Consider the following 13,080-nt stretch of genomic DNA (forward strand, 5'->3'; position numbering starts at 1 on the left):
TAGGTACTAATCAAACTTATTTTTAAATTTTTTTATATTATCATTTTTTATTATACTTTAAGTTCTAGAGTACATGCATACAATGTGCAGGTTTGTTACATATGTATACATGTGCCATGTTGGTGTGCTGCACCCATTAACTTGTCATTTACATTAGGTATATCTCCTAATGCTAACCCTCCCCCATCCTCCTACCCCACGACAGGCCCCGGTGTGTGATGTTCCCCTTCCTGTGTCCAAGTGTTCTCATTGTTCAGTTCCCACCTATGAGTGAGAACATGCGGTGTTTAGTTTTCTGTCCTTGCGAGTTTGCTGAGAATAATGGTTTCCAGCTTCATCCATGTCCCTACAAAGGACATGAACTCATCCTTTTTTATGGCTGCATGGTATTCCATGGTGTATATGTGCCGTATTTTCTTAATCCAGCCTATCACTGATGGACATTTGGGTTGGTTCCAAGTCTCTGCTATTGTGAATAGTGCCACAATAAACATACGTGTGCATGTGTCTTTATAGCAGCATGATTTTTAGTCCTTTGGGTATATACCCAGTAATGGGATGGCTGGGTCAAATGGTATTTCTAGCTCTAGATCCTTGAGGAATTGCCACACTGACTTCCACAACGGTTGAACTAGTTTACAGTCCCACCAACAGTGTAAAAGTGTTCCTATTTCTCCACATCCTCTCCAGCACCTGTTATTTCCTGACTTTTTAATGACCGCCATTCTAACTGGTGTGAGATGGTATCTCATTGTGGTTTTGATTTGCGTTTCTCTGAAGGCCAGCGATGATGAGCATTTTTTCATGTGTTTTTTGGCTGCATAAATGTCTTCTTTTGAGAAGTGTCTGTTCATATCCTTTGCCCATTTTTTGATGGGGTTGTTTTTTTCTTGTAAATTTGTTTGAGTTCTTTGTAGATTCTACATATTAGCCCTTTGTCACATGAGTAGGTTGCAAAAATTTTTCCAATTCTGTAGGTTGCCTGTTCACTCTGATGGTAGTTTCTTTTGCTGTGCAGAAGCTCTTTAGTTTAATTAGATCCCATTTGTGAATTTTGGCTTTTGTTGCCATTGCTTTTGGTGTTTTAGACATGAAGTCCTTGCCCATGCCTATGTCCCGAATGGTATTGCCTAGGTTTTCTTCTAGGGTTTTTATGGTTTTAGGCCTAACATTTAAGTCTTTTTTTTTTTTTTTGAGACGGAGTCTGGCTCTGTCGCCCAGGCTGGAGTGCAGTGGCACAATCTCGGCTCACTGCAAGCTCTGCCTCCCGGGTTCACGCCATTCTCCTGCCTCAGCCTCTCCAAGTAGCTGGGACTACAGGCGCCCGCCACCACGCCTGTCTAATTTTTTGTATTTTTAGTAGAGACGGGGTTTCACCGTGGTCTCGATCTCCTGACCTCGTGATCTGCCCGCCTCGGCCTCCCAAAGTGCTGGGATTACAAGCGTGACCCACCGCGCCCAGCCCTAACATTTAAGTCTTTAATCCATCTTGAATTAATTTTTATATAAGGTGTAAGGAAGGGATCCAGTTTCAGCTTTCTACATATGGCTAGCCAGTTTTCCCAGCACCATTTATTAAATAGGGAATCCTTTCCCCATTGCTTGTTTTTGTCAGGTTTGTCAAAGATCAGATGGTTGTAGATGTGTGGTATTATTTCTGAGGGCTCTGTTCTGTTCCATTGGTCTGTATCTCTGTTTTGGTACCAGTACCATGCTGTTTTGGTTACTATAGCCTTGTAGTATAGTTTGAAGTCAGGTAGCGTGTTTAAAGCTGATCATTTACCAAAGACAATAAAGTTCACTGCCAATCTTATCAGTGGATAAACCTTTAAAAAGAGTCATTGTTAAGACAACATAAGCAAAACCAACACAAAATATCCTGAATCTTTTCCACGAGTGATTTTACAAATCCTCTGTATTTCAGCAAGGCAAATATAAAAGGCAAACTGAGGAGCTCACCAAAAGCCTGCTGCCCTCAATTTTTATTCACATGACTAAAAGAAATGCTGTGGAGATATACGTGGTCAAATTATATGCTTAATTTCTTTTCTCTAGCTTTTTAATGGTGTCTTCTACAAATAGCAGTGGATGTTTTCTTTTCCAAATTTTGTTTTCATTGCGTTGCCCTGTATTTTAGAGAACTCCACAATATGTTCAGGTAGCCTCTCATATGAGATAAAAACTCCCAATAGCGGAGTTTAAATGTTACCCTCTTTTAGGATACTCTTCTCAACCTCAGCTTGTTTTAAGGAAAACTTTTTACAGTCTTTATATTTAAAATACTTCTGCACATTTCCATGTTTTGTATAAGTGACACTTATTCACTATCACAAGAACAGCATGGGAAAGACTTGCCCCTGTGATTTAATTACCTCCTACCGGGTCCCTCCCATACCACGTGGGAGTTATGCGAGCTGCAAGATGAGATCTGGGTGGGGACACAGAGCCAAACTATATCGGTAAGTTTGGGGTTGGATTTGGAAGGCCTAAGTACGCAGTGTGGGAGTTTTGGACTTTTTAGGCATTGTACATTGTCAGAAATGTTGAGAGGAGAATGTGGTGTAACCAAATTTTTTTTACATGAGCAAATTTTCTTTATTTTATTTTTTGTATTTTTAGTAATGACAGGGTTTTACTGTGTTAGCCAGGATGGTCTCAATCTCATGACCTTGTGATCCGCCCACCTTGGCCTTCCAAAGTGCTGGGATTACAGGCATGAGCCACCATGCCTTGCCAATATCTATCTTTTTAAAAGCAGTAAAGGGCCAGGAGGAGAGTAAGAGGGGAGAGCTCTGACTTACCTCATGCATGTATGGATCTACAAGTATTTCAAATGGTCCAATGGCCAAGGAGATATTTGACGCTGCTGTAGGAATGGTAAGCATATAATGGAAAGTTTTCTTCCTCATATCATGAGTATACACTGTCTCCACCAAATCGCCATTAGAAACAGCAACCATTGCAGCATCTACTGTAAATTCTAATTTCCATGTACACAATTCAGAGTATGAATCAACACAAGGGAACCAAAATCTAGAAAAAAGATTGACAGTATAGAAAATGTATTCAAAGAGTTCTCCACATTGTTTTCCCCACATGCAAGTTATTTTAGCATTTCTAGAAAATGAACAAACAAAAACCTTTAGCTATTTGGCTACTGAAGCTTTTTACTGTACAACCTGAAAAAAATCTGATAAAATAAAATCTGTTTCCAAATACTATTTGGCAACATTAAGAAAATATATTATGTGGTACCATCAGTTCAAACCCTAAAAAGAGTTAAGCAATTCTTAGTTTCCAGTGTTTTAAAAAATAATTTTAACTTGTATATGCATATTAGTCAGTTTTTATGCAGCATTCATTTCTAGAAACTAAAAAAGGCTTACAGCAAAAAGTTTTATAAAGCATAACTAATATTCAGAATTTATTCCATTAAATTATAAAACTGCTTTTTTGGAGTATGTAACACATTGTATAAATTCCAACTGAGTGCTGGTTAAGTTAGATATAAAATTTATAGTCAGCTTTCATCAGTTCAGGTAAGGTGTTATGTGACAGGGTAGGTACTTAGTATTGAGGCATAAAAGTGTGTAAGACATCATCCCTGGTTTAGAATAGTTATTATAATAATCTGAGGAGAGGCTGGGCGCAGTGGCTGACACCTGTAATCCCAGCACTATGGGACGCTAAGGCAGGTGGATTACCTGAGGTCAGGAGTTCGAAACCAGCCTGGCCAACATGGTGAAACTCTGTCTCTACTAAAAATACAAAAATTAGCCAGGCATGTGGCATCTGCCTGTAGTCCCAGCTACTCCAGTGGCTGAGGCAGGAGGATCACTTGAACCTGGAAGGTGGAGGGTGCATGAGCCAAGATTGCGCCACTGTACTCCAGTCGGCGCAACAGGCTATCTCTACTAAAGATATGATGAAACCTTGTCTCTACTAAAAATACAATAATTAGCCAGGTGTGGTGGCACATGCCTGTAGTCCCAGCTACTTAGGAGGATAGGCAGGAGAATCACTGGAACCCAGGAGGTGCGGGTTGCAGTGAGCCAAGATTATGCCACTGCACTCCAGCCTGGACAAAAGAGTGAGACTCTGTTTCAAAAATAAATAAATACATAAGCAGAGTTGAGTAGTAGAATGTGGAGTGGGGAAGTAGAGTATGAAAGCAGGTGAGAGGAGGTCTCTATAATGCTTGTAATATTCTTTGTCTCTAGGTGTAAATTATGTGGGCTTGTTGACTTGTGAAAACTCATCGAGCTTTACATTCTGTGCAATTTTCTGTATGTATGTTTTACTTCAATACAAAGTTTTTAAAAAAGAAGGAATCAAGTGAGATGATTATTTTAGAACAGTAGACATGAAAATGAGAGAGAAGAAGGGAGATTAAGATTGAGGAGGGGTCGGGCATGGTGGCTCATGCCTGTAATCCCAGCACTTTGGGAGGCCGAGGCGGGCAGATCACTTGAGGTCAGGAATTAAAGGCCAGTCTGGCCAACATGGTGAAATCCCACCTCTACTAAAAATATAAAAAATTAGGCAAGTGTAGTGGTGAATGCCTGTAATACCAGCTACTTAGGAGGCTGAGGCATGAGAATCACTTGAACCCAGGAGGCACAGGTTGCAATGAGCAGAGACAGCACTCCAGTGCACTCCAACAAGGGTGACAGAGCAAGACTCTGTCTGAAAAAAAAAAAAAAAAAAACTTAAGAGGAATGACTAACAGAAAGTAATTTGAAAGAAGTCTAAATTTGGGAGGGAATAAAACTAGTAAATAAATAAAACATTACACTAAATGTATGTCTTGCTTATACATAAAAAATGCAATTTAAAAATTAATTGAATGGGGGAGGAGGGAGGGACAGCATTAGGAGATATACCTAATGCTAAATGACGAGTTAATGGGTGCAGGAAATCAACATGGCACATGGATACATATGTAACAAACCTGCACATTGTGCACATGTACCCTAAAACCTAAAGTATAATAATAAAAATAAAAATAAAAAAATAAATTAATTGAAATATTTAAGAATCTATAACCTACCTTGTAGAATTTTGATACCCACAAGAGAAAACATGAGCACCTCTCTCTGCCATACTTCCCTCTACACTGGGTACCACAAAATGAAGACCTCCTTTGGGCTGATCCAAAGAAAAATTGATGTGTATCTTTAGGACCTTTAACTCTGCAACAAATAAACATATACATACATTGATACATAAGTAAGTTACAGTGGTCTATATAATAAAGACAAAGATTTAATGCTGAACATGAAATGGAAGTGAGGACTGAGATTTATATGAAAAACCACACTACTTACCCTAGTTTAGACTTTTACCATATGTCTGCCTATATTAACTCAACAGGCTGCTCCTATTGGTTTTCTACCTCCAATCAATTATAACTATTGCTTGTATTATTTTCCCAAAATATACCTTTGGTTACGCCACATTCTCCTCTCAACATTTCTGACAATGTACAATGCCTAAAAAGTCCAAAACTCCCACACTGCACACTTAGGCCTTCCAAATCCAACCCCAAACTTACTGATATAGTTTGGCTCTGTGTCCCCACCCAAATCTCATCTTGCAGCTGCCATAACTCCCACGTGGTATGGGAGGGACCCAGTAGGAGGTAATTAAATCACAGGGGCAAGTCTTTCCCATGTTGTTCTTGTGATAGTGAGTAAGTGTCACAAGATCTGATGGTTTTCAAAATGGGAGTTGCCCTGCACAAGCTCTCTCTCTCTCTTTTTGCTGGCCGCCATTGCATAAGACATGACTTGCTCCTCCTTGCCTTCTGCCAAGATTGTGAGGTCTCCCCAGCCATGTGAAACTATAAGTTCATTAAACCTCTTTTTCTTCCTAGTCTCAGGTATGTCTTTATCAGCAGCATGAAAACAGACTAATACACTTATTTTTCAAGTTCTTTCTCCTATTACATTATCCTGCAAACTTAACCATAGGTGACTTTGGGGAGTACAAGGATGAGAGGTAGAGTAGGGAACACCACTTGAGAATTTGCATTATTATCACGTTTTTTGTTATGCTTGATTTCTTCACTATAAACTGCGTTGCTTTCATAAGATTTTAATTTCCCTCCAAGCATTACAATCATGTGCACTACCTCCAAACCCTAAAAATGCAATGATGACTTCCACGTCTGTCCCCTAAATTAGGGTAAGTTCCTCCACAAACCCTACCCCATCCCCAGCACCCACAACAGAAACCAATAAACAAAACAAGAAGTCTTTTACTTCCTTATCTTGATTAATTTATAAGGCTAAATAAGCAAGGCAGAAGCTAATACACAATATTACAATGGCTAAAACTTTATATAAGACACAAAGAAGGTTTAAAAAGTCTGGAGACTGAGTATCAGTAACCATGTGTTTTAGCTTTAACTTCACCAATAATTTGCTAAGTGAAGTTCAGCAGGTCACTCACTCTCATTAGACTTCAGATTACTCTTCTGTAAAAAGAAGGAATTTAACCAGATTTTTCAGGATCTTTCCTGCTACAAAATGCTGTAATTCTAAACTAATTTGATATTGTGCGGATTCTATCTATATGATTTTTTAAAAATATTTTTCACGGCCGGGCGCGGTGGCTCACTCCTATAATCCCAGCACTTTGGGAGGCCAAGGCGGGTGGATCACCTGAGGTCATGAGATCGAGACCAGCCTGGCCAACATGGTGAAACCCTGTCTCTACTAAAAATACAAAAATCAGCCAGGCGTGATGGTGGGAGACTGTAACCCTAGTTACTCGGTGGCTGTGGCAGGAGAATCACTTGAACTCAGGAGGCAGAGGTTGCAGTGAGCCAAGATGACGCCATTGCACTCCACCCAGGGCGACAAGAGCGAAACTCCGTCTCAAAAAAACAAAAAAAAATTTTTTTTTTTGCTTTAAAAAACAACAGTGAAATAAATTGCTTTTTCCACAGCCCTGAAATGATATTATCCTATTAGCCAGTGATCCTTAATAAGAAAAAGAGCTTCCAACCCATTCTGTATATTTCAACTGGTTAATTTACAATCAATTTTGATATCATTAGTGTTTTCTTTCTTTTTAGACAAGAGTCTCACTCTGTTGCACAGGTTGGAGTGCAGAGGTGTGACCTCAGCTCACTGCAATCTCCACCTCCTGGGTTCAAGCAATTCTCCTGCCTCAGCCTCCTGAGTAGCTGGGATTACATACGCCCACCACCATGCCGGGATAATTTTTGTATTTTTAATAGAGATGGGGTTTCGCCGTGTTGGCCAGGCTGGTCTTGAACTCCTGATCTTAGGTGATCCACCCGCCTCAGCCTCCCAAAGTGCTGGGATTACAGGCATGAGGCACCGTGCCTGGCCAGCATCATTAGTTTTCATGTAAAATTCTCTAGTCTCTGAATCTAACATGATTTTAGTGTACAGTCAATATACTCTTGGTGCTTTACCATCAACGTGTTTCCATAGCTCTGATGGAACCTTAATGCAAAGTTCTCCATTTCCTGCATCAGGGTCCACAGCACTAACCGCAGCTGCATAAGCATTGGAAAAATAATTGAGGTTTCTCCTGGGGAAAAAAAAGAGCCAACTTTTAATAATAAGACATATATCTTCCCAAGCATTTTCTTTTTCTTTCTTTTTTTTAGATGAAGTCTCACTCTGTTGCCCAGGCCAGAGTTCAGTGGCACCATCTCAACTCACTGCAACCTCCACCTCCAGGTTCAAGCATTCTCATCCCTCAGGCTCCAGAGTAGCTAGGATTACAGGCACCCACCACCACAACCTGCTGATTTTTATATTTTTAGTAGAGATGGTGTTTCACCATGTTGGTCAGGCTGGTCTCGAACTCCTAACCTCTAGTGATCCATTCACCTTGGCCTCCCAAAGTGCTTGGATTACAGGCATGAGCTACCACGACTGGCCTCTGAGCATTTTCTTAAATATCATTTGATACCAATTATTTGTAAGCATTTTATCTTCTTATATAATTTCTAAAAACACTCTTTAGCCAAGTAATGGTTTGTTCTACTCACCATGTTAAAAACTATTAATCTATGAATACAACAGAATATATATTCTACTCACCAAGTTACATGACTATTATGACTATCACATTCTTCATTAATTTTGGAATGCCAAAGCCAATACCTTTTTGATACAAATGTAAAGAATACGTGAAGCACTGGCCGGGCGCGGTGGCTCACGCTTGTAATCCCAGCACTTTGGGAGGCCGAGGTGGGCGGATCACGAGGTCAGGAGATCGAGACCACGGTGAAACCCCGTCTCTACTAAAAATAAAAAAAATTAGCCGGGCGTGGTGGCGGGCGCCTGTAGTCCCAGCTACTCGGAGAGGCTGAAGCAGGAGAATGGCGCAAACCCGGGAGGCGGAGCTTGCAGTGAGCCGAGATCGCGCCACTGCACTCCAGCCTGGGCGACAGAGCGAGACTCCGTCTCAAAAAAAAAAAAAAAAAAAAAAAAAAATACGTGAAGCACTGAATAAATAATTATTCCCTATCAATGTGGCAAAAAACTGAATGGATTCAACAAGCTTTATAATTTGACAAAAATTAACATGTCTAAAACAAATCAGGATGGGACTCACTTCCTCAAAATGTAATAGCACCTACCTCCACCCATTAGTGCATCACAATGTAAGCTTAATGAAGCAGAGAATTTTCAGCAGGCTCACTGTTATATTCACTATGTCAGGAGAGACTACTACATATTTGTTCCACAGTTATCTGACCTTATTTCCCATTTGATGAAAACAATACGACAAAGTCTTATGGAAACGTGAAATGTTGTTCCCAACTGGTTTTTAAATCGTACTCCATAAAAGCAACTTATATGTGTACATATACACATATTACATTTCCTGGCTGAAATTAGTTTAAAACGAAAGAAATGAAAGACAGGAAAAAGATATGGAATGGGAAGGGCAAGAATACAAGATGAAATACATAAACACCATGAGCCACATCCTCATTGTACACCTTTATGTCTGCCATCCTGCCATTAGGTGTAGCCACAAGGTGAAATTAGTGACATTCCCATAGCTTAATAATTTTTTCATCTAGTTAAAAGACAAGTTTTAGCTGGACACAGTGGCTCATGCCTGTAATCCCAGCACTTTGGGAGTCCGAGGTGGTGGATCACCTGAGAACAGGAGTTCAAGTCCAGCCTGGTCAATATGGCGAAACCCTGTCTACTAAAAATACAAAAATTAGCCAGGCGTGGTGGTGCATGCCTGTAATCCCAGCTACTCGGGAGGCTGAGGCACGAGAATCGCTTGAGCCTGGGAGGCAGAGGTTGCAGTGAGCTGAGGTTGCACCACTGCACTCCAACCTGGGCAACAGAGTGAGACTTTTTCTCAAAAAAATTAAAAAATAAAAATAAAAAGACAAGTTCCACATACTCTACAGAATAATTAAAGGAAAAATAAAATGAGAAAAGCCATTAAAGAAACATTAAGGCTATAGACTCTTAACTTGACAGAGGCCATTCCCTCTCCATCTTCATCAATCTCTCTACCAATTAGGAAGGATATAATATAACTATGGCTTTAACAACTATTCAAGGTAACAACTACAAAGCACAGAGTGCTGGAAGTGAAAAGACTTCTCAATATATTTTAATAATTTCTTTCTGTTAAATAAACATTGTTGACAATGACAATGAACACTGACATTCCAAAAATGTTCAGAGCATCTTCACCAGTAGATCCCATCTCAAGAAACCACTTTCTTTGCTCATTCGTAAGAAGCAACTCCTCCATCCATTAAAGTTGTTATCATGAGATTGCAGCAATTCAGTCTTACCTTTAGGCTCCACTTCTAATTCTAGTTTCATTGCTATTTCTACCACAACTGCAGTTACTTCCTTCTCTAAACCCCTCAAAGTCATCCATGAGGTTTGGAATCAACTTCTTCCAAACTCTTGCTCATGTTGATGTTTTGACCTCCTCCCTAAATCATGAATGTCCTTAATGGCATCCAGAATGGTGAATCCTTTTCAGGGTTTCAACTGACTTTGTCCAGATCCCTCAGAGGAATCACTATCTATGGCAGCTATCACCTTATGAAATGCATTTCTTAAATAATAAGACTTGAAAGCAGAAATTACTCCTTAATCCATAGGCTGCAGAATAGATGTTATGTTAGCACACATAAAAACAGTATTAATCTAGTACATCTCCATCAGAGCTCTTGGGTAACCAGGTGTCTTGTCAATAAGCAGTACCATATTGAAAGGACTCTTCTTCTGACCAGTAATCTCAACAGTGGGCTTAAAATATTCAATTCAGTAAGCCATACTGTGAACACCTGTTGTCATCCAGGCTTTGTTGCTTCATTTACAGAGAACAGGAAGAATAGATTTAGCATAATTGTTAAGGGCCGTAGGATTTTTTGGAATGGTAAATGAGCACTGGCTTTAACTTAAGAGTTCCCAGCTGCATTAGCCCCTAATAAAAGAGTCAGCCTGTCCTTTGAAGCCAGGCACTGACTTCTTTTTAGCTGGGAAAGTTCCAGATGGCATCTTCTTCTAGTAGAAGGCTGTTTCATCTACATTGAAAATCTGTTGCTTAGTGTAGCAACCTTCATCAAAAACCTTAGCTAAATCTTCTGGATAACTTGCTGCAGCTTCTACATTAGCACTTGTTGCTTCACCTTGCACTTTCATGTTACGGACAAAGTTTCTTTTCTTAAATCTCATGAACCAGCCTCTCCTAGCTTCAAAATGTTCTTCTGCAGCTTCCTCACCTCTCAGCATTCACAGAACTGAAGAGAGTTAGGGCCTTGCTCTGGATTAGGCTTGGCCTTAAGGGATGGTGTGGCTGGTTTGATCTTCTATCCAGATCTTTAAAACCTTCTCCGCATCAGCAATAAGACTGTTTCATTTTCTTATCATTTGTGTATTCACTGGAGCAGTACTTTTAATTTCCTTCAAGAACTTTTCCTTTGGCCTTCCTCCCTAAGCTTAACCATTTCTATAGCTTTTGGTTTAAAGTGAAAGATATGAGACTCTTCCTTTCACTTGCATGCTCAGAGGCCATTGTAGGGTTATTAATTGACCTAATTTCAATATTGTGTGTCTCAGCAAATAGGGAGGCCCGAGGACGGGGACAGAGACAGGAAACACACACAATGTTTATCATTTAAGTTTGCCATCTTATATGGATGCCATCTGTGGCGTCCCCAAAACAATTACAACTGTAATATCAAAGATCTCTGATCACAGATTACCTTAACAGATATAATAATGAAAAAGTTTGAAATACTGCAAGAATTACAAAAATGTGACACAGAGACATGAAATGAGCACGTGTTGTTGGAAAAATGGCATATGTAAGGTTATCACAAACCTTCAATTTGTAAAAAAAAACAGTATCTGTGAGGCACAATAGAGCAAAGCACAATAAAGGAGGTATGCTTGTTTTTTTACATTATCATACAATAAAAAAACCTTTTTGGGGGGTCTACAGTTGTATAAATTTTAACATATGTACAGATTCAGTTCACCACCAAAATCAGGATATAGAACAGTTCTATCAACCCCAAAAAGTCCCTTATGCTATCCTTTGTGTCAAATAAATGGAATCACATAGAATCCTACCCTTTGAGACTGGCTTGTGTCACTAGGTTTTTGAAATTCACCCAAGTTGTTACATATATTAATAATTTGATCCTTTTGCCATTGAGTGGTATTATATTGTATAGACTGTATCAGTTTGTTGATCCATTGACCAGCTGAAGGGCATTTTGGTTATTTTCAGCTTTGGAAGTGTGAAATAAAACTGTTATGAACATTTGTGTACAGGTTTTTGTGTGAATATAAGCTTCATCTCTGTAGTACAAATATCTAACAATGGGACTACTGAGTCATATGGTAAACACATTTAACTTTCTAAAAATCTACAAAACTGTTTCAGAAGAAACATTGTACCATTCTGCATTGCCATCAGCAAGATCTGAAAGTGCCAGTTGCTCCAAATCCTTGTCAGCACTTACTTAACACACCATCTAATTTTAAGGACTATTTTATCTATAGAGTGTAATTTATTTTCAATAAAATTTCAAAAACATAAAATTTGATGATTGCAAAACTTGTATTCCACCCCAAGTTATCAGGGAAATGCAAAAATAAAATAACTATTGTACAAAAAGAAAGCCAGATTTAAACATTACATATTAGAGTTATTTGTTTTTTTATGGGAAATTATTTTCATTTAATCTCATTTCCTGAGAAAAGGTGAAGTGGTCCAAATAACATGAGTGAGTCATTATAAATGGAATCAACTGGGAGGCCAGTCTCAAATAATCTGATGGTTTAGATTTCAATACACAAATCAAATGTCTTCTTTCATAATAACTTCATAGAAGTCAAAAATTACAGTGTAAAATTATAATGTGTTTTCAATTTTCAGAATAATAATGACTATAAAATATTTAATATGTCCTTGCCCTATAACCTCTACCATCCCCATCTCTCAATCCTCCTTATGGAAATGCAACTTAAAGAGAAGAAATGCAATAGAGAGATATTGAAAAATTAGTAAATTAAGGGAATAGATATAATTTTCTCTAAGAATTTTAAATATCCATATTAAATTAATGTAATCTGATAATCGTTTGTCAAATAAAGAACATTTGCCTCTTAAAACTATAGGTGCAGATTTTATAAAACTTCAGTTTCAATTATTTGTAAACTTTCCCTCTATTTAAAAATTTTTTTATAGAAGTAAATTTTTATGGAGGTAAATCAGAAAGCTACACACACCCTAGTAAACAGCTCGATAAATTTTCACAAACTGAAAAATTAAAGTAATAAGCCAAAACCACAATGAATAAGGATGACTCTAAAAATAATCAAAACAAAATTTAACCTGGAACCATGACATAAGGCTGCTGAGTGAAAAATCTACCTTACCAGGTTTTCCTATGAAAAAGCCTAGGGGTTTCACTGCTTACAAGCTCAAATTTGATCCAACTACAAATGCAACTTTTTTTTTTTTTTTTAATTTAGAGAGTTTACGTGAGCCAAAGTGACGACAGCTGCTCAGAAGACTCACCCAAGTAACCTT

General features: G+C 38.7%; 1 protein-coding gene across 2 annotated transcripts in view; it reads right to left on the minus strand.

The window, feature by feature from the left end:
- Positions 1–13,080, minus strand: part of TAF2 (TATA-box binding protein associated factor 2) — a 108,838-nt gene that overhangs the window by 77,004 nt on the left and 18,754 nt on the right. For both annotated transcript variants that reach the window (XM_012508762.2, XM_003256157.4), the window contains exons 4-6: positions 7,448–7,566; positions 5,051–5,192; positions 2,802–3,033 (exon numbers count right to left, since the gene is read on the minus strand). In XM_012508762.2, the coding sequence (XP_012364216.2) occupies positions 2,802–3,033; positions 5,051–5,192; positions 7,448–7,566 (493 nt within the window). The remainder of the gene's footprint in view (positions 1–2,801; positions 3,034–5,050; positions 5,193–7,447; positions 7,567–13,080) is intronic.

The sequence above is a fragment of the Nomascus leucogenys genome, chromosome 16 (assembly GCF_006542625.1).
Source record: "Nomascus leucogenys isolate Asia chromosome 16, Asia_NLE_v1, whole genome shotgun sequence".
Classification (NCBI taxonomy): domain Eukaryota; kingdom Metazoa; phylum Chordata; class Mammalia; order Primates; family Hylobatidae; genus Nomascus; species Nomascus leucogenys.